This window comes from Paramisgurnus dabryanus, chromosome 13 (assembly GCF_030506205.2).
Source record: "Paramisgurnus dabryanus chromosome 13, PD_genome_1.1, whole genome shotgun sequence".
Lineage (NCBI taxonomy): Eukaryota > Metazoa > Chordata > Actinopteri > Cypriniformes > Cobitidae > Paramisgurnus > Paramisgurnus dabryanus.
The window spans coordinates 27,089,796-27,117,212 of record NC_133349.1 but is presented as its reverse complement, the minus strand read 5'-3'; the positions used below and the strand labels follow the sequence as shown (position 1 = coordinate 27,117,212).

General features: G+C 37.9%; 1 protein-coding gene across 2 annotated transcripts; it reads right to left on the bottom strand.

Annotated features, from left to right (window-relative positions):
- Positions 1–360: 360 nt before the first annotated feature.
- On the bottom strand, positions 361–27,346 carry taf2 (TAF2 RNA polymerase II, TATA box binding protein (TBP)-associated factor). Of its 2 annotated transcripts, XM_073811678.1 has the most exons (27): positions 27,017–27,346; positions 26,864–26,918; positions 26,400–26,560; positions 25,855–25,973; positions 23,950–24,091; positions 23,457–23,688; positions 22,996–23,180; positions 22,734–22,847; positions 19,040–19,139; positions 18,843–18,928; positions 17,558–17,693; positions 17,198–17,352; positions 15,625–15,739; positions 15,399–15,508; positions 14,446–14,511; positions 14,086–14,100; positions 13,745–13,997; positions 11,428–11,568; positions 11,196–11,306; positions 10,870–11,063; positions 9,901–10,040; positions 6,374–6,443; positions 5,140–5,249; positions 3,267–3,475; positions 2,212–2,373; positions 1,671–1,776; positions 361–1,550 (listed from the first exon to the last, which is right to left on the bottom strand). In XM_073811678.1, the coding sequence occupies exons 1-27, from the start codon at positions 27,064–27,066 to the stop codon at positions 1,282–1,284; spliced, it is 3,606 nt and encodes a 1,201-aa protein (XP_073667779.1). In that variant the 5' UTR covers positions 27,067–27,346; the 3' UTR covers positions 361–1,281. The 2 variants fall into 2 exon arrangements, with proteins under 2 accessions (XP_073667779.1, XP_065102346.1); XM_065246274.2 differs by lacking the exon at positions 14,086–14,100.
- Positions 27,347–27,417: the final 71 nt, after the last annotated feature.

The window sequence follows — 27,417 nt, the reverse complement described above, 5'->3', positions numbered from 1 at the left end:
CAGGACTATGTCATGTGTGGTCTGGTGTAACACATTGCTCATGGAGAAACTTTATTTTGTTTTCACGTGTATGAGCTTTATGTGGTTTTATGACAATAAAGCTACTCTGGCTTTATCTGATTTTGCATTATTTTAGGCATGTTCATTTATGCAGATCTCACGCTTTTTTAAAAAATCACACCATATCTACACACTACACAAGGGTCTTAAGAGGCATAGGAGTGAGATGTTATTTTCACTGACTGGTATCTAAGGTCAATGTTCATATTCATCTAAATTGTGTCTTATTCTTGAGTTCCCTTTAACGGTAAACATCTGCATCCTCGGCAAAAAAACACAATGATACAAATAAGTTTTTTCAAGTCTCTTTATGGGTTTATATAAAAACATGCTAATGAACAAGAAAACTTAGTTTCAACATCTGCATTACTGAATTATAAAATTGCTACAACAACACATAAAAATAGATGATGGGGTAGAGAAGTGAAACTGACAAAAATGAGTTATGGCCCAAAATACAGTATAAATCCAAAGCAACAGTTTAGTGACCAAAAAACTAACTAGATTCACTGTCCCTTCACAGTTTTCAGTGGCTAATGAAGCACCATTGGAAAGGGTAAAAGGGGTTAACAGACCACAGAGCTTACGAAAATGTTCCCTTATAAAAAAGTACTTGCAGAATGTTGACATTTACTTTAAGAGACAGTGGTGGGATTAACCCTGGTGGTGAAAGTGTGTAAATCTTTTTTCACGTGGCTCAGCGGCCACAAAACGGGCAACTTCACATGTGGTCAGATGACCACAAACCGGGTCATTACAGAGATGGGGTACATAGTGGCTCCCAAAAGCTGCAATAAAGAACAGATGAACTGAAAAGCAAGTAATGAAAAAAGCTAACAGCATTTAATAGAATAGTACCTTATAATGAAACTTTGGATGTTTACCCCTGTGTTGTTTTAAGCATGCATGCTTTTTAATTGAATACAAAAGTATAATTTTTTAGAGGAAATTTTAATGCAGCTTTTGCCTAACAATGACACTTCATAGTGACAAAGAGTTGCCAAGCTCCCAAAAAGCAGCGCCACCATTTTTTAGTCTTCTGAAGCACAACAATAGCAGTCAGGGTCCAAACAACTTAAACAGGAGTAAGTCAACACAGGACTGTCATTTTAAGGTAAACCATTTCTTCAACTGCAGTGCATTCTGGGTATCTGGTGTTTATTGGGTAAAACATAATAAACTAAATAAAACTATTAAAAAAACTCCTTAAAATTTGTATTTTTAGTCAGACATTGATGGTGAACGAATGGAGCGACCACTGGCAGGGCTATTACTGAAGGCGTGAGAATCTCGGTCTTTACTTTCGTGCTTGTGTTTGTGTTTATGCTTGTGTTTGTGTTTCTTCTTCTTCTTCTTGTGCTCGTGGTGGTGATGATGATGGTGGTGGTGGTGATCTCCATGTTTGGAGGACAGGCTCTCTTTACTCAGTAGGGGCATGGGTGTTCCTGGCATGGACAATATGGCCTGCTCCACTGACGATGGCTCTTTACCTGTGAAGAGGTAACAGAAGTTGAAGCAGAACATGTTTTTAAAGTGCCTTTCAATCTTTAAGCGAACTCAAGGATTCACTGATGCAACCTAACAAATTTTCAAGTGTTTGTGTGTCTCACCTGGAGTTGAAGGTCTCTCCAGCATGTTCAGATGGTGATAGATGAACGCCTGGCTGTCATGAACTGTGTCCATATCAATATCTTCCTCTTCCTGCGTTCCTGGGAACTGACAGAAGGGAGGAAAACTTCACATTAACACAAAAATACAAAGCATGTCGTATATTAACTAAATCAAAAGAGCAGATAACTTGTTTTATTGAGCTGTCTTGAAACATGTGGCACTAAATGCTGAAATCTCATTGGTTCTTACACATCTTGTGATGAAACTAGAACGAATAAGCTTTGAAGTGATCAACATACAACAATATTTGAATTTAAAGTCAGAGATATTTTATTAAGCTTCAAAAAACTTAATCTCTGATTTTATTCTCTCTCACAAATATATAATTTTGGGTCAAAAGATTATTTGTGTTGAACTGAAGAAAATTATGAGAGAATTTTCATGGTGGGTGAACTATTGGCCTTTAATGGGTTGTTTTGTTATTTTGACAGTATTTTGAATTTATTCATATCAGCAGTATATTCAGGGTTAATTACTTACTCTGCCCTTGACAGATAGTTTAACAATAGGCTCCTCCTGCATAATCTGTCCCGGTTCAGGTGATGAACCTAACGGAGTCTCCGCCTTTCTCTTTAAACCCTGCGGGGCCATGGCAACACCACTTAAGGCTGGCTCAATGACAACATGCTGCTCCTCCTCCAGCTGAAGATGATATAATGACAATAATACATTGTATTTCAGCATTTCCAATTTTGCATCCTAATTCAATTGCTTAAACATTCTGGTTAATGTCTAATGCTATCATTCAGCCTGAACAGCTGCATGTAAAGATCCCATTTACACTTTGTCATTTTATCCCTAAGGGGCTGTTCACATTTCATGTCTTTTGCGCACACAAGTTTGCTATTTAAAATGTAAACATGCGGCAAGGGAAGCAAGCTTTAATAGGTAGTGACACGTTTGTGACACGGAGCGGTGCCGAAAAAATTGGTCGCACCGTATACGAGTTAAAATTATTTCTACTTTTTAGAATGTCACATCTGCACCGCACACTGTAAAATAATTCCTTGTTGCACTTATGAGCCGTGTAAAAATATGCATTAAAAATGAACAATTTCAACTGCATGCATTGTAATTAATAAAAAATCTTTGTATCTAAAGACGACGCAGCACTCAGTTTAAAAAAATTGCAATGCTGCATGTAAAAATTGAATTTTTTTTTTGATTGGCACGGCATCTTAAATGCAGCGCTCATGTACGAGACACTGCAAAAAATGTGAGCGTATTAGTCATTCATGTCTGTCTAGCACATTTACGTAAAAAAACAATGGAAAAGTAGTGCAGTGTGGGGGAAAAACATGTTCTCTGTGAACTTAACATTAACCAAGAATAAAAAAATGCTGTAAAAATGTATTGCCCATATTTAGTTTATGTTAGTTATCGCATTAAGTTTTTTCTTTTACAATTACATTTGTCAAAATGTACTATTGTTAGATAGATATTATGTAATCAACAACTAATGTAACCTTAAATTGTAAGCCCCAGAAGTACTACTGTTTATAAAAATGTCAAGAGAAGCTGAACTGTCAGTTTACAGTGCTGGTGAAGGTCATGTTAGCGGTCACCTCTGGACCTCCAGAACCCGGCTCAGGTTTGATGGTGGGGTTGAGAACAGCTTTCTTCTCCTTCAGGTTCAAGACGAGACCCAGCTCAGGCAGCGGCAGACAGGAGGGACGAGTCAGACCAAACAGAGCGTAATACAGATTCACCGCATCACAGCGCAGACGCCAGTCATGAGAAGTACCTGAGACAGATGCCAGGATATGCCAGATATCAGATTATTGACCATAGCCGTGCAGTTTGAAAATAACATTAAAAAATATGTCAAACAATCACAATCAAGTATTAAACATCATATAGGGACAGTTTCCTGGACAGGGCTTATCCTAGTCCCAGACTAAAATGCATGTTTGAACTGCCATAATTTAAAAACATCTTGCCATGACTTATCTTAGCATATATCAGTGTTATTGTCATGTTTTGCCATATGCACACCATATTGTTTTTTGTAAAGTATGTTAGTAAAAACTGCTTAAATGACTAATATAACTAACGCTTATTCCTGGATTCATCTAAACCCTGTCTGGGAAACCACCCCATAATATAAAAAACTTGGAAAGTTTAGTCAAATCAAACAATCAGACAGGAACAGGAATGTGATGAAATTGGTTAATTTGATTCTGGAAAAAAAGTAAAGTATAACGCTATATAGTATGAGAAAAGCAGTAGGCGAGGAGAGTAGTATGTCGAATTTATAATAGGCCTATTAAAAAAAAAGTAGGCGAAAAGTACCCAGATGACATACTACTTCCGGCAAGATTTTGGAGTATGCATTCGATGGACACTTTACTATCCCGTGTGTGAGTCCCCAGGAGAGGAGTCACCCATAAAGAAGCAACGGCGTTGTCATATTTAAAAAGTACTTCATCTAATTTATTGCGTAATCTGTTTTGACATTAAAATCTATGAGGTGCTAACATATTGAATGATGCTTCTTACAAACGAAAAGGCCAGATAATTTAAGAAAGAAGAGAAAGACCCTCATATCAACATGGAGTCCAGTCATTTATTCCAAAACAATTTTCATGTTCTCTATTTGAAACTACAGAAGAAACCAAAGAGCTGAGGCCATGCACTTTAGTGGAAAATCTGCCCATTTGGACTTGAATGGTGCTACTTAAAAAAAAATCAGAGAAACAAAGACCACAGGGCACAATATTAAAGTCCTTGAACACTGTCTATAACCTCTTATACTAAATGTACGAGAAATGACTTTCATCACAGCTGGCAATGGCTCAGCACTTGTTCTGCCAAGAGTGGCTGCAAACCCCAACACACAGAAGTGTGTTTTGACACAATAAATCCTTCCACAATGAGAGTGAAACAGGACCTCCCTGTCAGAAAACAAACCAGGAAAACGTTAACTACAATGGTGAGCCTCTTTTAAACACTGCCAGCATTGTAAAAAAACAGATTTACTCCAGTTCCTATGAAGAACCGCAGTAATGGAAAGCAGGTTATAAAGTTCTGCGGCTTCAGTCGTAGTGAATGGCTGCATTCAAAACTTTCTTTTGTGTTTCAGTTCATATGGGGGCCGACTGGTAGAGAACCAGAAGTTAAATGGGTCATGTGCACATAAAGAGTCCTGGGGTTCTGAAGATGAATATATGTTGGCATTCTGGACCACCTTTGTAAAATAAACCATCTTTAGGATTGAATAACAGATTAGTATGTTCAATGCATGTTGGCACGGAGGTTCACAATATGGCAGAACATATTGATGAAAAGTAGCTTGCAAACATGAAGAGAGTTCAGTATTTTGCCATGGGGAAATGGTGAAAATGGCAGATTAAATCCAGATGTGCTCCACAAGAACGTATAAGGATAAGAAATCAATGTGTGTCCTACCTGAGTTCATCAACTTCCACAGTTGGTCCACTAAAGCTTCATTGCACAACGAAGACTCTGCAGCTTTAGTGAAGGGTGGATTTTTGGCCAGCATGCTTAGGATCTTATGCCTAAAGGACACAAATTCAAAATGTATAAACATATAGAAAAGTAATTTCAAGATAATACAAAAAATATCTGTTAATTGGAACAATTACAACATGGTCCAAATAAATAGTTAACTTTTTTATAGTTTTTTTTAAACTATTTTCACATGCATTAGAGTTGTAAGACTCAACAAACAAAAAAGACAGAACCAAAAAGCTAACATACAGTGTTTGTCACTAGGACTACCTAATGATTAGTCATGACTATTAATTTGCAGAATAAAAGTTTTTGTTTACATAATTGTAATACACAATACATCAACAAATATTATAAAACGGCTCGTTCTGGTTCTTCATTCTGATTGGTTGAAACGCGTTCTAAGCCGTGATAAAATACCGCGGTAAACCCACGGTTCAGTCCGCATTACATAATTATCTCTGCGGCACTGTTGCTGCGTACTGAATTATGAAAATAAACACCACAGTCTTTAATCATATTTTTATTTTTCTACATTTGCACAATTATGGCGATATCCAGATAAATGTCATAGATGTTGTTCAGTCATTTCGTCAATAAAGAGAAAACGTTCTCTGAGTTGTTTTTGTCTTCAATTGATATTTCCGCTATTATGTACATTTTTTGTATTATATTCCATTTTGTGATACCAAACAATATAAAATACAATGGATAACAGTTTAAATGTTTATCAACAAGCAAATTGCACAAAATTGTACGGCATATACCGATCAGTGTATGACATCAAGAGCAATCTAAAAGCAGTACTGTTGCGTAACTCTTGTAATACTTTCATGTAATTATTGCCTTTATCGACAATGTGGGATTACATTATAATCTAAAGGTTATAAAAATTTATTTCATTATGTTATCCATGAACATGATTTGTGAGTCGTGTTGTATCGATTCCCATCGAAGGTGAAGACTACAACTCCCATCATTCAATGCTCTTTAAAAGCATCATCAAGCTACGCCATTGTTTAGTTGTTGTTTGGCAACCTCTAGCAGCAAAAAATGACCTATAGTGCCTTTAATCCAGTCACTCTCAAGTTATCAAAATGACCAGTACTAATAACAATCATTATTAGAAGTAATATTGATTTATCAAACATAGAAAGTGATAAACACTGACCTTATGTAATGCACTGGGTCATTCTGCACAAGATCCAGAAGCCACTGCAGTTCATCTGAGCATCTCTCAACTGCCAATATACAGAACATAAAACACACATTTTACAAGATGGCCCACAAAGCTCTCTTTCACCTGCCCTCCAATCGAGCTCAGAGCATGCTGCCATAGCTACAATCATGAGGTTTATGTTCTACAGAGGGACATCCAGAATCAACTTTTGCAGAAGAATGTTGGGCTGGTGTAGTCTTATGATTTGCGCATAACATTTTAACAAACAAAAACTTAGGATGACCATGGCACGGTTAAATTAAAAAGTCTTTATTATCAGATGGCTACATAAAAAAAATTACGAAAAGCTTTCCAATGTGTTTGAAAGAATGCCATCCTAAGTTTTTGTTTGATGAACTATTATAAACACTAGACCATGGATAGTAAACTGGCAGCCTGCGGGCTAAATGCAGCCCTCCAAATCTTTATATGGCCCGCCGGACATTTTTGGCTGATTTAATATCAGCATTGTTCCTTTTAGCTTTCCACTGTACATGACTGCCGATTAACCCGGAAAGAGCCAGAAAGGGGCTGCGTGGGGTGTCAACCATCTGCGGGTGCTTAATTTTCGGAAACAAATTTAAGCTTTGGGTGCATAAAAAATAAACTTGTGCAACTACACAGCAGGTGACACACTGACCGGATTAATTCAAATTAATCATGCACATTAAAAATACCCCATAGCATTATGTTAGACTTAGCTTTAGAAAATAATAATATGTCTTGATAAACATTCACCTTATTACACACCATATAATGTAATGTGTAAACATAATCAACAAATGTATTTTTTGCATATAGCCTAATACAAGTGGTGCAGCGTTTTAGAATGAAAAAGAAAAGATTTTAGGATGTTATTTAATAATTATGACAAGACCATCATGAAATATATTAGACACCAAAAACCAAAGTGGAGAAGATGATCATGAATTATTTGTTGTGTCTGATATGAACGTAATACATTGAAACAGGGCTGGACTGGGACAAAAATTCGGCCCTGGCATTTTGGCCCAAACCGGCCCACACTATATACATTGCAAAAAATTATTTTCAAGAAAAAATGTTTTAAGTATTTTTGTCTTGTTTTCAGTAAAAAATTCTAAAAATTCTTAAATTAAGATGCTTTTTCTTGATGAACAAAATGACTTTTTTTCTTGAGTCATTTTGCTCATCAACAAAAAGCATCTTAATTTAAGAATGTTTAGATATTTTTACTGAAAACAAGACAAAAATACTAAGAATTTTTTTCTTGAAAATCATTTTTTGCAGTGTATAATTAAAAATACCTCCCATCTTTGCACGCCTTTAAATATGTATAGCAATTTAGGAATTCCAATTCCATAAAAGCACTAAACCCAATTAATATCAGGTAGAAAAGAGTGAGAGTTGACACAACAAACACTTCTAGAAAGTGTTATTTATTAATGCAATTAAACTGTATAATCCACACTTATGAATCCTAAAACAAGCTTCATGCAATTGGCAACATTTGCCATTGAATTGTTGACTTTTTACAAAATACACAAGTGCTGCTTACAGTAATATTGAAAACTGATTATTACTTGCAGTACTTACAGAAAAGTATTCACTACATTCACTGAACTAAACTAGTGTGATTACAGTAATAGAGATTTTTAACATTATCTGTCTAGTGTGTTGTTACAATAAATATATATCTTTATCTGTAAGCAGATCTCCTGGATTGTTTGACTTTGCTTGAAGAGAAATGATACGTTTTGAAACAGACAATCAACGAAAAATCTACGAATCAGATACACTCTCGTAGTCACAGAGCAAAGAGTGCAATTATATTATTGCAGCTTTATCACCATAATGTTGTGTTTTTGACTCAGTTTTATCAAGGGGTATCTATCTAAACTTGTGTTTTGAAATGGTCCCAGAGATCAGTTGAATGGATTCCAAAACGGTAAAAATCAATTGTTTAACTCTAGGGGAGCTGGAAAATGAACATATTTTCAAAAAAAGTGTAAAGTCCCTTTAACAGGCAGATATTCGTCTTGCTAAATAAAAATCAAACTTGGTCCCACACAACATGTGGTGCTATTCCATAGAAGTAATTAGTATACAGTAACTGCCTTAAATTATTTTTAAACATGGTAAAATTGCTCTGAAAGCACTTCTTTGATAGCGATGAACTCCTCACAAAGGCACGCAGCTGACAGTCAGCCAGAAAAACCTCACTGCCAATGAAAAACTATTCAATGTCACAAACAGAATACTCAGCTGACTGAAAAATGAAACACTGGCTGCATTAACTGCTAATCATAAACCTTATTCAGATATTTCCCAATCTCCAGAGATCAATATTTTTCTCTGGTAATCTCAAATTGACCTTAACACATAAACTTTGGAGAATAAGGAACAAAGAGGAAGTCTGTGGATAAACCTCATCTTGATTTCCAGAGTCATGACTAGCAATATATTTAACAGGGATCTTTACTGGAAAGCCTTATAGCAGACTTCAGTTCAACAATCACAGTTGCCTTTTCAACAACATTTTCCACATAAAACTTTAACTGGCAATTTGTCACTAACCATAGAAAGTGAGAGATATAAACACGCTCTCAAGGTTTATGGGAAACCTTAATAGTAGCTTCTTGTGTTTGAATTTGAGGCCTGAAATTATGCTCAGTCTATGATATTTACTGCTGTATTGATGAAAATACAGTTCTGCTCATTAATGAGAGCTGTTGTGCAGGAAGGGCATGTCATAAGGCCCATAAATAAATAATAATAAAGAATTATTCAAGGATTTTAAAGCTGAATAAACTATAAAGTAAATGGTCTAACTAAGGGGTCTCCAATCTTTTTGTAAGCAAGGGAAACCACAACGGATAAAACAATCTGGAAAGCAACTTTTTAAAAAAGTCTACTCAAAACTAAATTTATAAAATTAATTTATAACTTAATTTATAAAATGTTAAAGGTCACCTTTTTCATTGCTAAAAAACAACATGATTTTGTGTACTTGGTATAATACAATGTGTTTGCGTTATTTATGGTACACATTATTTTCCACATAGCGTACATTTTTGTAGATCTCTTTGTGAACGCATTGATTTTGTACAAAACTCATCAATTTGAAAAGCGCAGTGTCCCTGATTGGCCAGCTAATCTGTACATTGTGACTGGTCTGAATACCTTTGACATCAGCCGAAAATGTGACGCTCTTTACAATGTTTGAAAGATTGAATCACAATGCAATTCGGTCACAGCCTGTTAACTTACAGGCTATGAGTCAGAAGTGGGAGGAGTTATGATAATGTCGGTCTTGTCTACATAACCAATCCCATGAAGTTAACCGTTGCCTACAATCCATGTGTTTGTTGTAGTCCAAAAAAAGAAGTTTACGTTGGTGACGATAACTTGCGTCATTGTTTACTTTGGGGTTTGTACCTTTGTAACTCTTTTTAACAAAGCAAAAGAGAAAAAGAAAGAGCAGGCCAACAAGTATGTACCTCTGGTGTAGTCCACTACAGCCTCCAGTGCTGCAATCCTTACATCCACGAAGTGGCCGTACTGGGCGTAGGACTTAAACAGACTGGGGTCACTGGGAATATGGCCGTTCCTCTGTAGCATTCGAATGGCCCGTAAGCAGCTGCAGTACAAAAACAATACAAAACTTTATAAGACCATCAAAGCAAATATAAGATAGTTTACCTTTTTGAAGCAATAAAAATCATTCCGTTATTACCAAACATTGCAATATGCATGCTAAAGATAAGCACATTTGAAATGTTTTGATCATTGCAATATATCACGTGATCCTTTTAAAATGGAATTGGGTAGAAGGGAAAGACTAGAGTCAGGCAGTACCCTTACTTTTAAAGTGGACAAAATACTGTAAAACTGCTATTGTCAAAAAACACACATGTTTGACAGCTGTACTTGCCCATGAATACTTCAACCTTTACTGTTTCTGATCTGCGTACATTTGCATTGTATATTTAATTTGCTTATAAGCTGACAAGCAAGCTGGAAAAGTCCCAGCGCTACGTATAATCTGCCTATCCCTGTTAGCGAAAGAGACACAAGCGAGTTGCATGGGGTGATGCAAGATTAACTACAGGTTGTTTTACTGACTAAATTTCTGTGTTTGCTGGAAAATTTCACAATCTAAAGATGTTGACAGGATAGGAGCCCAGAACAGGAAAAAACAAGCTATTGCAGAACGTGAATCAAATTTTCCATGACCACCACTACAGGACAAAGCGCTTTATTTTAACAACCGTCCAGTGTAATGAAGCTTAAACCCTTTAAAAGTTAAACAGTTGATATCACTGTATTTGGAGAAAGTTTCTAAACAAAAGCTGGAAAACGTCTACGCCTTAGCGATTTTGTCATTGATGTTTCCAACACGAAACACACAAAGAAAGAAAGTTAGACACTGTGGGCTCATGTATGGGGGAATACACACACACACACACCTGACAGTAATGGTGTTCCGATAGCTCGGAAGCAGTTTTTCCATGTTTAGGAAGCGTGTGATTTCCTCCAAAATCAGACGAACATCTGCGTTCAAGTTGTCCACTGTGCGCACCTCATTATTAATGCTGATGGCAGGTGTCAGCGAGTTTGTCAAGGCATCAATCAGCTCAGCACGATAATAGTTATCAGAAAACTGCGAGGGAAAAATGCACGGTTAAAACCACCACCCAAACTTATTTGTCTCTGAAAGCCTGTGTTGCTTCATCAAAAAAGCTGAAGTGAATTTAACCTTACACCTCGTTTTTAAGTTTACATACTGCATTACCTTGTTTTTTCGGTTGTCATTGTATTTAATGAGGTCCAATATGAAGTTCAGGACATCTTTGGGACAAAGGTTTTGGACATCTCTGAGCAGGGCCATGGCCACTGGCATGGTCTATATAATGAGAATAGAAAAGGTCAACATAGCATACAGAAAATTACCATGCTAAAATGTTACTATATTTTAGCATCCTATGTGCCCAACCAATCATGATGAAGGTGAAATAGGATGGTACCTTTTGCAGAAAGTAGCTTTGAAAGTTGATGAAGTTGTTGGTCTTGACAATATTCGGGCAGCTTTTGCAGCAGAACATGCGCGTGAAGAGAGATTTCATGGCTGGTGGACCCATCCAAGTGCTCGCCATAGAATTAGCAATCTAACAAGCAGACCAACACACAGGTTTATCTTAACCCTTTCAACAAAGGCTGTGCTAAAACTAACAGACGTGCACTTGGTATTTATAATGTGAAATTTATATAACAAAAGCTCTTTTAGTTTCTCTAAAATGTATTAAAGCCACAATATGTAGGATTTTCACCACTAGAGATCACAATAACACAATATCAATAACAAAGTTGAAGCTTGATGACGTTACCTTCCAGAGAATTTCAGGAATCATGTTCACGGATGAGGTAAATAATAAATAAAAAATGTTTTACCTGTACGTTTGATCGCATTATTTTATATCATCTTATGTGTTATAAGATGATATAAAATAATGTGATCAAACAAACAGATAAAAAACATTTAATTCATTACCCCTAAAATGCTTGATTCTGGCCATCTGCATTTGTTAAAAATGATAATCAAATCAAAATGACGAGCACATAAAATATTTTAAATCTACATTTAATGCTCCTTACCTTTACTAGTAATGTAAATAGCCTTGTAATAAGTGGGCCGGGATAATGTACAGGCAGCAGGTTGCTATCACAAAATAAGCAAGATCTCACTGATAACACTGTCGGGGCTTATATCTGCAAAACAACCTGCTGCATGTAAATTATTCCTTACATAAAGGGGACATATCATGAAAATCTGACTTTTCCCATGTTTAAGTGCTATAACTGGGTCCCCAGTGCTTCTACCAACCTAGAAAATGTGAAAAAGATCAACCCAGGAACTTAGTTTTGGTAAACCATTCTCTGCAAGCATGTGAAAAAATAGGTCATTGACATTTGGCTCCCCTTGTGATGTCAGAAGGGGATAATAATTAGGGCTGTGTTTCGATTAGGATGTTCCAGATCGATTCGAATTTCGATTCACAAGCTATCAAATATCAAATCGATTCCGGTTCTCGGGTCACTTTTTATACTCGATTCTCGATTCAACTCATTGAACATAGGTTTTAATACAAATACTATATTAATAAAAAAGAACAGTGAACAGCTGTTTACAAGTGGGTTATTAATAAAAAAATTAAAAGCCACAACAATATCGTCGTCGTCTTGTTTGAAAAATCTAAAATGCTTTCATACCACTGACTTTTTATGTGAAGGTGGCATCAACGTCGATGAAGCACCTAAAACCACCATTTTAAGCACTGAATGAATGAATGACAGGCTCACCCTTCGCTCCTTGGTAACATCGTGCAAGGCAAAAAAAAGGGTGACATCTAGTGAAGAAGACTAGTAGCTTGATTAACGTTTATCTTACGTTTAATGTTTGCAGAAATAAATATGAAAGAAAAAATCCATTCGGCTCTTTAAGAATCGATTTTGAATCGACCACGTTTTAAAAAACGATTAATCGAAAAGTCTATTTTTTTGCCCAGCCCTAATAATAATACCACCCTTTAATCTGCACTATCCAACCACAGTACTGCAATTTAGTGCAGAGATCAGCTCATTTGCATTTAAAAGGACACACCCAAAATGGCACATTTTTGCTCACACCTAAAAAGTGGCAATTTTTACATGTTATAATACATTAACTATATTGAGCTAAAACTTCACATGCGTACTCTGGGGACACCAAGGATTTATTTGAAATCTTAAAAAAAGACTTGTGAAATGTCCCCTTTAAAGGTGACATAGAATGATTGAACGGGGTATTTATCCTTGTTCTATGATGTGACATGTAGACAAAACATTTTTTGTTTGGGTCTGTAATGCCTTAGAAGCTTCCTTAAAACCTCTCTCAGATAGCTCTTTTAGGGTGGGGGATTTTAAACAAGTGGTTTTGCAACTATTTGGCTCCCCCTACTGGCTTAACTTGCAATCTCATTACTGATTGGCTCACTTTGCTGCCACTAAAAAAATGTAGCCAATTATTTTAAAGTGGAGGGGCAGTTAGATGCCTGTGATGTCATGCATCAGTTTTTCAGATTGGGCCGTTTTCTGGCTAACATTTCTAAAAGAGGAATTTCTATGAGACTGAGATGTTAATCATGTCTAGCACTTTTTGTATGTTCGTGAATGTGGGTAGACTACCATTATTCAACAAAGACAAGGTAAAAATGGTTTTTCATTCTCTGTCCCCTTTAAAGAAATCTCACTGTATTTTGGTTAACAAAGCACTGCTTTCATTCTGACACATAAAACATGTTTTACCTTGGCCAGACAGAAGCACCCCTGCATGCGGACTTTATAGAAGCACTGGTCCTGCTCCAGTATGTCAGTGAGAGCGCGTCGTGAATCAGGTGTGGGAAACTTCTCCAGTGCTAAAATAGACTCTTCCTGGGCCACCACGTCCCTCTCATAGCGCAGCTGATACTGCCACATGAAATCCGCCTGCTCGAACTCCACCTTCCGCAGGATCGACATGTCCGGATCGATCCGTATCCACAGCAGAGGAGAGTCAGCACTGTGATTTCACAACAGCAGAGAAGAGCTCATTGAAGATGTGCTGCTTTAATTCAATGTAGATTCTCATTTCATTGTTATGAACTTACTTTGTAAGAGTTGGCCTATTTGGATGTAAGAAAATTACATTACTATAGTAGTTTGAATGTAACATCACACGCTGAATAATTAAAAATGGATCTGTCCATTATAGTGAACACCTCAAAAGAATAAATTAAATACAGATTAGATAAGACTTTGCAAAATTCATGAATGTAATCAAACAAAACTATGTGGTTATTACCAACAAGCAATGCAGAAGGTTACTATACAACAAAATGTTCAGAAATTAGCTTATAATTTTACTTATGTAACTACAATTTCCAAGTGTTGTACATGTAAATTCTGGAATATATATTGATCTGCATGTTGTACATAAGGAGATGGATGAAACTTTTTGAACAGCTTACTCCATGGCTGATAAGTCCATATCTACTTCTTCTCCATTCATCAGAGGGATTTTCTTCTTCTTGTTCCTGAAAGAGACAGGGAATGTACAAGAGGTGCAAAACTCAAAATTATATTCACAGAGATATCAAATCAAAATATGCTTGGAAATGAATCAAGTATAATACTGAAAGTTTAGATGCAAAGGGGGCACCAAAGATTTTAAACATGGCTGAAAACGCCATGCGGATGCAGACTGCCAGCTTTTTTTCAGCCGACTGTAGGCCTTCTTCAACCAAACCTTCAGGGGGGCATGCACACCAGTGTTTTCGCTATATACATTCATTCGTGGCGGCCCGCCACGCCTAAAACATTCCCGCCACGCTTTCAGTTGTGTATAGAAGGGATACAGCAAACAAAATCTTGCCGGATGAGTACTGTTTTTATCCTAATCCTTCATCCAAACCCAACTCTAAACACAGCATTTCACAGGATTTAGGATGTATTTGTATCTCATTTAGCCAGAGCCGCTGTTTTCATCCTAACCCTACCTCCACAACCCTGAAAGCCGACGCTCTGCGTTTTCTCCGCTCTCAGCTCAGGACTCTTTTATTGGTCCTAGAAACTTTTTATCCTATGTCATTGCTCCATAAAGCAATAAATGCTTCGTCTTTGTTTGTTTGCCGGCTAACTTCCGGGTGACATGCTTACATTTGGGAGGAGTTATGGGCTGACATATTTGACTTCTTCAACCAGATGTGTTTTCACTTGTCCAGTTTTGTCTGAAATGTGTCTCAGACCACCTCGAGAAGTGGTTTGAGCGATCAGATTAAAATCAGTCTTCGTAGGGTATTTACACCTGGTCTTTTTACAATCACATAGCTATCCAATCAGAGAAAACGCATGAAGTGACCAGGTGTAAAAAGCCAATACGATTTTTTAATCCGGCCTGTTCTGGAATGGACGAAGGTCCTACCTTCTGCTTTTGGAGTGACAGGGAATGTCATGTTTCAAACTGTTCTCCTCTATCTGTAGGGTGTGGTTAAATGAACCATCCAGCTCCTGCACGGTCACTTTAATTGGGCCCTGTTAAAAAACAAAGAAAATGCATGGATGTTTTTTTTAAAAAGTCCATCGTCTCCATCTGGTTGGCCCTGAAGACATGTTGACCACCATCATATCATTAATTTCTCATTACCCACCACGTATTTCTGAGTGCCAGAAGATGTGTAGTCCTGACGGATCTCCAGCTCCAGTACGTTTCTTTTCCTATTGAAGGCAAAGCTGCCGAAAAATTTGACCACCCCACTCTGGTCTCTGAAGTTGATGAGTCAAAGATCCTCTATACAAGAACTGCATATGCTAGAAAATTATTAGCACAACTATTGTAATGTTTTAAACGTCTTCCAGAAACAACATCAGCTTTTATTTTGCAATAATGCATTAACTCTTTCACCGCCAGCGTTTTTAAAAAAAGTTGCCAGCCAGCGCCAGCGTTTTTCATGATTTTCACCAAAGTTTAATGCCTTCCAGAAAATGTTCTTCTTTAAATATATAAACATACAATATACCAAATGAAAGAGCAGACCCTCTGCTTTCAAACAAAAAAAACCGTTTCATCCTACCTTTAGTGGTTCTTTTGCAATCAGCTTTTGAATATGGGTAGGTTTTTGCAAAAACACCATATTTTGAGCAAAAAGCAGAAATAACTCAATTTTTATGACGGACTTTTCATAGACATCCATTCAGAGCGATCTTTAAAACAGACACGGACATGCAGCAGCTTGGCATAGGGAAATACTTCCGGTTTTAAAAAGTTGCGGAAGGGCGCCACCTGGTGGATAATAGCGGTATTGCGGAAAGACGGAATCTCGTCATTGGCGGGGAAGCGTTTTCTCTTAATTGACGAGAAATCTCGTCAATGGCGGGGAAAGAGTTAATAGTTACGATCTGCTTGTTTTTATTGTATGAATACAGTCACTCAATTATTACAGCAAAATACACTTCACAAAAAGGGCCACAAAGACTAAGGCTGCGTCCGAAATCGCATACTGTGACAGTAGGTACAAATGAGATGAACTTATCGACCGTTAAAAAAGTAATGTACTGCATTACAATGAATTCAGACGAACTACATCCGCCATGTTGATACATCACGTGGCATATACGTTGTCAGAACAACAAGTTGTTAACTGGAATGACATTAAACAAGCACAATTTAAACACAAGGGACACCTATATGTATTTGCATTTGAATAGAGCCGAGTTACCGCTTTCAGGCATTTTTGTATTAAATAACGCCCCTCTGTCATCGTCTTCGTGGACCACTCTTCTTCTGGGATCACGGGAATGCAAAGTGTCCATCGAATTAACACTTCGGAAGTAGTATGTCATCCAGGTATTTTTCGCCTACTGTTTTTCATATACTATGAATGCAGACATACCACTCGCCTCGCTTACTGCTTTTTGCCTACTATAGAACGGAAGTAGGCGGTTTCGGACACATCCTTAGATTTGTTTATTTTGTTAGAAAGCCCAGATAAATTAACATTATTTCACTCATTACAGGGTTACTTACCAAATATACTAAAATGAAATATGAAATACCGGGTTTGTGACTAAGACCAAAGAGCAATGAAAAAAACTGCATCAGCACAGTGAGCCACGTAGAACATCGGATGTCAGAAAACTCCTGGTAATTTTTGACTGATCAAGAAGCATTTGAAAATCAAAATCCTGAACTTCACAAAGAGGCTCTATACGTTTTAAGGATACACCCACTGCTTGATGAGGGGTCCGATGTCCTTTCCCGACACGTTGGAGATAGACTTAAGGAATCCAGAGGTGGACACCAGCATCTGACTCCACATGTGAGACTGATATTTTTGGGACGATGCCGTGCTGGCCAGACTTAGGAGCTTGTTAAACACCTGATGAGAGATTGGAGGGCCTCACTTAACCACAGGAACAATGAATGCTTAATATAAAAGACTGGTTGCACGTCAATAAATGTGGGTGGTCTGAAACTATACTTTTGGGTTGTGTAACATGTTCAAGCTTCAAGTAACCACCACACAGAGGAACTGCAAAATTCACTTTCTTTGGCTTGAATGATGGAAATTGTGGTTTGTTCACCTGAAGCATGAACTCCATGCTGATTCTGTTCTCAATGAGCCTCATCACCAGGTGAGCTTTGCACTGGAACATCTTATAATATTCCCAGGATAACGTGTGGGGGTGTTTGATAGAAAAGTGAAGGTGGGGTGTCGGACTGAAACAAAAAGATACAGATTACGATAAACAGGCATAATTTATTTTATGTCTTTACATAATCCAAACCCTTGACAGAACCTTAAGTTGGATTCCTCATGCTAAATATAAGCAAAGTGTCAGAAAAGGAGTTGGACATAATTGGATGATTGATTTCTGTGCCGAAAGCACTTTGGCAGGGTTCGTAGTTTCTGAACGTTTTTTTTGAAACATGAAAGATTCATACGTAACAATCTCGCTATATTTCTTTTTTGGGCAATTTCAGTGCAGGATGTACAGTGGAAGTCCTTAAATGGGCAATTGGAATAGCACACGCACACACCAACCAAAAGCTGACACAAAATAAACGTCACCAAAGAAGTGTGGTGTTGTTTGTAAGGGGACATTTAACCTCGTTCCGCTTGCTAAAGAACCCAGAATTATGTAAACAATGGATATAGTTTGTTTATACGGGGAAGTAGCGCAGTTGTGCGTGTATGTTTGTTTAACAATGGATTTTGTTGAAATGGTGCGGTCCTAACCGGGTCATGATTCACAGGCGGTAAGTAAATCTGCATCAAATGTCTGTGTTTTGTTGGCAATCTGCCATGAGTGCAAATAATGTAAACGACATGAAAATGTAGTGAATCATAAGTTATCTAGGGATAGTGGGATGTTTTGTGTGTTGCTTGCTCCACCATGTCTTCAGGAGCATGTTTTTTTCCAGAAAGTAATGGTACAGCTGATCTGTCTTTTATAAATCTGATAAACCTAAAGACTCTTTGGAAATATAAAGGATGTAATACTACTCTATAGGACTCAAGGTCAACATGAGATAAGCAGAAACAGTGGTGTTAAGTGACCTTTAACAAATGACTAAAGAGTAAACAATAACTGGAACTCCATCAACACAGCAAGTAGACGATTTATGGCTATTTTGCTTAAAGGTGTTGACAGTTTATGGGGTAAAAATAATGAAGACATCTGCATCTGTTTATGTAATAAGTCGTCTGTTCAGCCAAAGTATGTAGCCACTTGTACACCGTATAATACACCTACTGTTCCTATAATATACTTTGGCATTGAGTAAAGGGCAGAATACTTAATTTAGGTGTTTTTAAACTAAGCAATGTGATTGTGAATGCTCTGTTGATGTGTATTTTGAAGTTACTTGTCTTTTTCTTTTCCACCAGAGAAAGTGGGATGCAGCAAGACTCCTCCCATCTTCAGCTCATATTCCACAATCCTGTCCAGTTCCTGTTAGTCGAATAACAAAACACAGCTTGTGTTTACACAGCATAAAATAGTTTAAAACTAAATAAAGTACATCATAACGTTTGCTTAATATTTGAGCATTTCTCACTATACCTCCCTGATCCAGTGACGGTATTCATTGACTCCAAAGGTTTTCTTCAGGTAGAGACCATAAATGTATCCTGATATTCCTTTCAAAACCCACTCGTCCGCCCTGCAATTCAAATACAAAGCATTTACAACATCATGCCCCCAAAATGAATCCAATATTCTAAGTAAAATCACTCTAAATTAACATTTTTGGTTTTCAATGCTATACTAGTGCTGAGCATTCCAAATGGCAGCAAAGCCAAACCATTCAGCAAAGACATAACTTAAATTACGACATCACGTAGCAGCACAAATGTAACGTATACACTGAACATTTTTGTAAGGGGGTTTTAATGTTGTCTGAACATACAATCTGGTCTTGGAAAGACACAAAGTCTGTTTGAATGGATTGAACTGGCAGTGCTGGAGACCGCCTGCTCGAACCCACTGTCTTCAATTACAGGCTTGAACTGCATTAAACAACACCATTAATTGCAGGCAGGCGACTGTTCTCCATTTCAAAGCTGGTGCGGTTCTCCAGTTGGGGCCTGTAGAAGCCCAAATAAATAAATAAAGTCTACTATAGACGCCCAAACATCTGATTTGGATTTCAGATGTTTAGCACACAAGGGGGTCTATTGTAAGACGTAATCAAAGCTTTGGACAATGCAATACTGAACTCACACGCGTGCACACACCAAGAGGCAGAAAAATTTTGTTAGAAAGCCACAAAAAAACTGAAGAACCAATCTAATGAGACAGAACAGAAAAAGAGTGACAAAGAAAAACTTTATTAAAAACACATTGATCAGCACCTCTTAGTGAAACCATGGTTATTGCCAATGCCAAAATCACCCCACCCCCATGTGTTTCACTGTGTCACAATGCGTGCCATGTTCCAAAAAAATTTAAATAAAACCTCTGAGATCATACTGTCTTATATGCTTTCACTTGCTTCTATTTTCAATAAGTATGGAGTGTCTTTTTATTTATATGCTGATGACACACAGCTCTATTTCCCATTAAAACATAATGACGAAGTAGCCTACAACCGCTTTTGGCTTGCATTAAGAAACTTAAGCTCTGGCTCGCCAATGATTTAACTTAAAGGGACACTCCACTGGGTGGGAGGGGCTTATAAATGCGCATGCAGACGTGCACATTTTACTTTCACTTTTGAATTACGCAACTGTTTAAATGCAGTGGTTGTGTAAGCTGCGTTAAATCACGTATGAATTTGCGTGCAATGCGAGTGCAACAGCTTGTTTAATTAAGTGCTTGAGTCAATGTGCGCAGGTAATTCTCACAGAACCCGCCAGTCCCAAGCAGAGCAACCGGCTACTCCTCCATAAAGTGCTGCTTGAATGATGGGTTTATTATTTTTCTTGATGAAAAACACAACAACAAAACGATCTTGCTTGTATTAAACATCATATATGTATATTATAACAAAAACGAGCAAGCACGTGGCTTCTGCTATCGTCTGGTCAGTCAGCTTGTCTCGCACACTCTGATAAGAATAAATTAAATCTGACACCTGCTGCTCTGTGACGTGACGCGCGTTCAGCTCCGCTGAATTCAGGCAGCAGACACATTCAGTTGTTACTGTGTTTGCTCTCTCTAACGAAACTAAATGATTAAATTACACGAAAATATCAAAACGAAAGACGGTGTCGCGGTGGGCAAGTGATCTAACCGGTGAGAGGCTGAAGCACCGGTTATCACCGTTTCACCGACTATCGCGGCAAGCCTAGTGTAATGTTGCTATAATACCATAAATAATACCTGTTAGGGTTGTTGCGGTGACAGAATTTTCCCACCGGTTAATCAGTGCGTGACAAACCCGGTTATACCGGTTTCACCGGGTGGGAGGGGCTTATAAATGCACAGAAGTGCGCATTTTACTTTCACTTTTGAATTAGATGCAACTGTTGTTTAAATCCAGCGCTTGCGTACACTGCGTTAAATCGCGTATGAATTTGCGTGCAAATGTGAGTGCAACAGCTGGTTTAAGTGCTTGAGTCAATGTGCGCAGGTACTTCTGACAGAAACCCGCCAGTCCCAAGCAGAGCAACCGGCTATTCCTCCATAAAGCGCTGCTTGAATGATGGGTTTATTATTATTCTTAATGAAAAACACAACAACAAAACAATCTCGCCTATATTAAACATCATATATGTATCTTATAACAAAAACGAGTAAGCACGCGGCTTCTGCCATCGTCTGCTCGCCGCAGTCTGACAGGAATGAAATCTGACACCCGCAGCCGCTGCTCTGTGATGACGCGCGTTCAGCTCCGCTGGATTCAGCCAGCAGACACATACAGTTGTAAGTGTTTGCTCTCTCTAACCAAACTAAATGATTTAATTACAAGAAAATATCAAAACGACGGTGAAAGACGGTGTCGCGGTGGGCAAGTGATCTAACCGGTGAGAGGCTGAAGCACCGGTAATCACCGTTTCACCGACTATCGCAACAAGCCTAATACCCGTAAAATGAAAAAGCTCCAAGTTCACTGTCAGGCGATATATTTTCTTTAACAGAAGTCCCTTGTCTTTCAAAGCCTACAGCGAACGGCCGGTTTGGACTACAGCCCTCTACTTCCTGCTTTAATGACATCACTAGAGCAGTTTTATGACTAAACTCTGCCTACAGGAATACGTCAGTCACCAGCTAAACTAACCGCAAGCTAAGCTGCTATCAAATCACAACACACTAAACAAACTACACAATCAGAACTCATTACGTATTTCTGAAGGAGGGACTTCATAGAACAAGGAAGACATCAGCCTGCTTTTAGGACAGTGAAAACAGTAATATAGAGATAAGTTTGTTTGAAAAATTCTGCGATTTTCTACACACGAAACATGAACACATTTTACATTGCGCACTTTAAACACAACCAAAGCTTCAAAAATACAGGAAGAACAGGACCTTTATAAAAACAAGGTGACCCAAACTATGAAATAGCCTTATCTTTATATATCGGGCTAGCCACATCTATTTCCACATTCAAGTCTTCATTGAAAACTTGTTTCTTTTCCTTGGCCTTTAACACTCCCTGATTTTTAAGAAAGTTGTTGCATGTAGTCTTTTATGTTTTTATGATTTTTTATAGATACTGAACTGTGTGTTTTGTCTTTTTTACTGATGTACAGCACATTGGTCAGCCTCAGCTGTTTTTAACGGACTTTATAAATAAAATTGATTGAATCAGAAGTGGGCGGAATTATGATAATCTGCATCGAGTCCACGTCAACTCAGTGCGGAAGTTGTTTCTAAAAGAATTGGAAAGCGGCCGGCAAGTGCCCTTTCTATCAAACAATCCTAATGTTTAACCACCAGACTGCCTCAAGGTACGATCACATTATAAGCAACTTTGTCGCTGTGTGTCGTTCGTCTCTTTCAAAAGAGGCGTTTCTATATCTGGTTGTCATAAACAAATAAGTAAAATCCACTCCAGTAACTGACGAGAGACGGACGTGAACTTCACTGCTTCGTTCTCATTGGTAGTCGCTCCTGAAAGTTGCGCATAATTTGCATAAAGTAAAAAATTTCTGAACTTTGTTGCACGACTGGACACACCCCATCCAGTCCCCAACGGTTAATTTCGCTCGTGTCGCTGAAAGTCCCCAAGCTTCCATTGAAATCAATGAGATTGCGTTGCTTTACTACTGCTAGCGCTGTTAGTCTGAATGCAGCTTCATCTCTCACTTACCAGGACATTCTAGAGATGAAGCATCCAAAGAACTGCTGGGCCAAAGCCTGGGCCAGGAAACGTCTACTGAGAGGAGTCTGATCTATGATCATACCGCTGTGCAGGAGGTTGGTACTGAGAAGAGAATCGGTATGATTTATGTGACATAACATTATTATTTTATTATTTGTAAAAACTGATATTTAATTTATAATTTTAATTATCATCAGAACATCAAAATAAAATATCCAGAAGGAAATGTAAACATCGATTATAAAATTACCTGAAAATACTCATGGATGCATAAGATGAGAGCTGCACATAGGACTCGTCCACAAAGACGGTCTTGAAGCAAGAGTAGGGGTAGCGGCAGGTGAGGATTTCCTCATAAAACTCAAAGATCTCATGCAGGAAGGACATGGTGTGTTTCAGCAGGGGAAGAAGCTGAGGCAGGCAAAAATGAGTCACCTGTGGAAACATATATTCTTTAAAATAGCATATCTTTATCAAAGTAATGCAATTCATAAAAATGATTAAAAAAAACTAAGAAAGAATCAGAGATTTATGTTTAATCAGATTCCGAGTGTATAAAGGGTAATCTATTTACTTCACAAGAAAACTGCACACCACCATCTGGTGGCTGACTGTGAAAGTGAAATTTGGTCCAGCTAATCTTTCCTTTCAGTGAACTCTCCAAACTGTTTGACTACGATTTCATAAAGTCAGATTTCCTCTCTCACACACCTCATGCATGTAGGGATCAACAAGAATTTCGAAAGGTCCCACAGCCAAAGAGATGTTCGGGGCCGCAGTGGGGATGGGAAGCATGTAGTGATAGGTTTTCTTGCGCATGTCATGGGTGTAGACAGTCTCCACTAGATCCCCACAAGACACAGCAACCATAGAGGCATCTACAGTAAACTCCAGCTTCCACGTGCACAGCTCTGAGTAGGAGTCTACACATGGAAACCAAAACCTAGGAGACAAAATTTAAATATTTTCATGATCAATGAATGCATACATTAATACAAGCATATTGTAATTATTATTATTCTGTTTTTTATTTAAAGTTATTTTACTAAGTATACATAGTGAACCCAACCATAAGTACACTTAAGATTATATTCTCATGGATCAAATTATTTTGGGACCGAGCTGATGATAGTTGTGTTAAAATCTTAAATTTGCAAATAAATCTTTTAAACCTTACAAGTCTTCTGCTTTGCTTACAGCTTACCGTGTGGAATTCTGGTTGCCGAAGGAAAAGACGTGGGCCGCTCTTTCTGCCATACTTCCTTCCACGTCAGGTACTACGAAGTGCAGTCCTCCCTTTGGCTGGTCCAGTGAGAACTCAATGTACACTTTTAAAACTTTCATCTCTGGACAAAAGCACAGCATCGATCACAATGGGAGACTGATGTTTGCTAAGAACACTTGCAAAAATAATGCATTGTTGGATAATGCCTTAATAGCTCCCACAAGTTTGAAATACTACAGACTCCAGTAAACAGGTTATTGCAAGTGATAGTGAATAAAGTTTATATTAAATATAGCTGAGAATAGTAAGTTCTAGAGTAAGGCCGGTGACACACTGGATGCGTGGCGTAAGCGTCTCAGCTGCGTGGCGTGTCCGTTTTTCATTCGGCTTCCATGTTAACAGGTTAGAGCTTGCAGACTGCCTGCATGAGACGCGCGGAAAACGCGTGCTTGCTAGAAATAGAACCGACGCCTATTTTTCACGCCACACGCAAGCGTCTTGGAAGCGTTTCCAGCCAAAATATATGTCACCTATAGCAACAGCAGCGTTTTTCAGCGGTCCACAAGGTTTACATATGGAGGAAACAATTGTGTTGAAGACTCACGATATGTCATTACTAAGGGGTGGCACGGTTCACAAAACCCTCGGTTCGGTTCGTATCATGGTTCTATGGTCACGGTTCACGGTTCAGTACGGTTCTTGTTGTTATTTTTTCTTTACATTTTTTACACTCCAGAAATGTATTATCTTATTAATGTATTAATTATCCATAATTTAGGATACAGTATTGAAAAAAAAAGTTATATCATGTAATCATGCACAAACTGAATTTGACTTTAAGCACATTATTGGGACCATCTCTGAGGAAAGCCAGATGAGATTTTGATAGAGCAAGAGGGAAGACATTGATGATTTCAACATGCTTTTCATTTATTTGGCAAAAAAGAGAATGTGTATTGCCATCTACATGAACTTTATGTGCATTTTTAGCACACAAAGATAACTTGCATTTATTAAAATGCCAACTTCAGTGTAGCTCTTAGGTTTATCACTGAGAGGCTGCTTAAATACTGCAGAGAGAATATGTGGACAAGAGAGAAACACAACCTTTACACCTGTAATATTTAAATCAGTCTCTTTTGTCCACTTTTTACTACTTCTGTCCTGATTACTTTGAGGGGCAATTTCTGAAATAAGATCGCGCAACTTTCACACGCAAGCAAAATGAAGCGGAAATCAGCCGCTTTAATTTTATCAATGAAAGGCTAAAAATAGCGCTAAAGACGTAAAACAGTGTTCAGTACCTCAGATTAGATAAATGGTCGGAGAGAAGGCGATCTCCTGTGGCTGTTCGAGCACATTCAACCCATAGACTGCAGTTCAATCTATTGTTTATTTCCGCTGTCATCATAAGTAACATGAAATAAAAATATGTTTCCACACACCAAACTTATACGACGCTGGCGCATCCTCCAACTGCGGGCAGACTTCCTTTTTCTCTCCCACTTGCCATTTCTATACGTAACATAACCTGCAGTACTTATACTCCAAACCAATCACCTCTTCTTTCGCGCGAAAGGGAAACACGCTATCTGAGGTCACATACAGGGCATGAGACTACATTGCGCATGCCATGAACCGTTGAACCGTGCGGCACACACACGCTCCGAACCGAGACAAGCGAACCGAACGGTTCTGATTTTTTTCATGGACCGTGCCACCCCTAGTCATTACCATGTACGGAACTCTTATTATTCATCTGCCAAGCTAAATACAGTTTTAGATTCTACGGCACCTTTAAACCAAAGGGATATGCAAATCAGTAGGCCATATACTCCACGCAGAACTATAATTTTAACTCCATGCTATGCTGGACCTACTCACCATCTCCCTGCTTCCAGAGCTCTGATGGCACCTTAATGGAAAGCTCGCCATTCCCAGCGTCTGGGTCCACAGCACTAACAGCTGCTGTGTAAGCACTGGAGAAGTAATTTAGGTTCCTCCTGTCAATCACACAGTAAAACAAAACAAAATGTTGAATAGACGAATACAATAAAATAAAAAGAAGTGAACACTCTAACTATGAGAAAATCATGCTACAACTAAAGTGTAATCTTAACTGATATTGATTGAATCTCAAAGAAATAAATTAACAAAATAAATTAGATTTGGCATTTGTTACCAAATTTTCTGCCCGTTTTATCTTGTTTGAAACAGGATAGTTGTGTGATCTACTGAATATGTTACAGGTAATAAATAAATAAAAAAAAATGGGGTAATTTTTTGGTTAACAATCCATTTACATCTAAGATCCTTACAGGCTGATTGTATTCTGCGTGTCACTTTGAGCCAAGACCAATCCCAAAATCATATTGCGCAAGTCTTTGTGCATAAACAAATTATGCTGATAAAAACAAAGTTGATCTTACTGTTTGGACTCATGATGGCAGACCTCCAGCGTAGGGTCATTGTAGATGAAAGGAGCTTCGAGATCATTCACTCTCACCCTGTAGATTCGGCACTGTTTGCTGTTTAATTTGATCCGATTCAGGTTAACCACTGTAGGAAAGATGGTAAGCTCCACATAACCCTATTCAAAGTAAAAAAAAGTGCATTTAATCGAAGCATTTAGGAGTCTTTATTAACCAATGGTACACTTACAAATATTATTACAGTAATATTTATTTAACATTATCTCTAAAAGCTGTTGCACATGTGCATTCATGTATATAGACATATATAGATATGTGTGAGAAAACTTTAACATTTTTGTAATATTACATTAAATAATGATTTGATTATTTCATACTATACATTGTTGACATAGGACAGTATTAAACAATGTGTTTCATACACACATAAAGATCAGAATCAAACAGAAACAATAACTTACAATGACAGACTTCCTCTGAAAGTTAATGTTGTTGATGCAGACAACCTGATGGGTCGTAAAGAAATAAACAAACGGTCATGCATTACAGCGGCAGATGACAATCTTTATCATTCACATACTAAAAGTTTGCATGCAGTCAGATTTGATACTTATAATTTATACGGTCGTGGGCTCTCAAAGCCCTTGTCTTTCTTGCGATTCATCACTCCACGGTTTATTCACTCAAACCCTGTGAAACACAGTTGATAGGCGGTATTTCATATGAGCTTCATGAAATCCTTAATGCACAGTAGTTTAGAGAAAATACAACCTCTTTCTTGCCTGAGCATCAATCTAATCCATTTTCTCATGTTTTAATTTGTGGAATGATTCTGAAATGTTGAAATTTCAGTAACGTCATTTAATGTTTTGCAGAGAAGTAACTCTAAACACCGCTCTTCCTCTCTGTGCGTTCCGCCATGTTGTTTGCGACCTTTGGGCTCCCGCGCTCAGAGTTCCCGGATGTTCGATTCACATTCAGTGTGGCTCAAGAGGGCGCACGAGAGCTTGAAAAG

Coding starts and splice junctions, on each gene's coding strand:
- taf2 (XM_073811678.1), bottom strand. CDS start 27,066: ATGAATCGCAAGAAAGACAAGGGCTTTGAGAGCCCACGACCGTATAAA. Junction 23,689..23,949: donor GGCAACCAGAATTCCACACG/GTAAGCTGTAAG, acceptor TTTGTCTCCTAG/GTTTTGGTTTCCATGTGTAG. Junction 2,374..3,266: donor ACATGACCTTCACCAGCACT/GTAAACTGACAG, acceptor TATCATCTTCAG/CTGGAGGAGGAGCAGCATGT.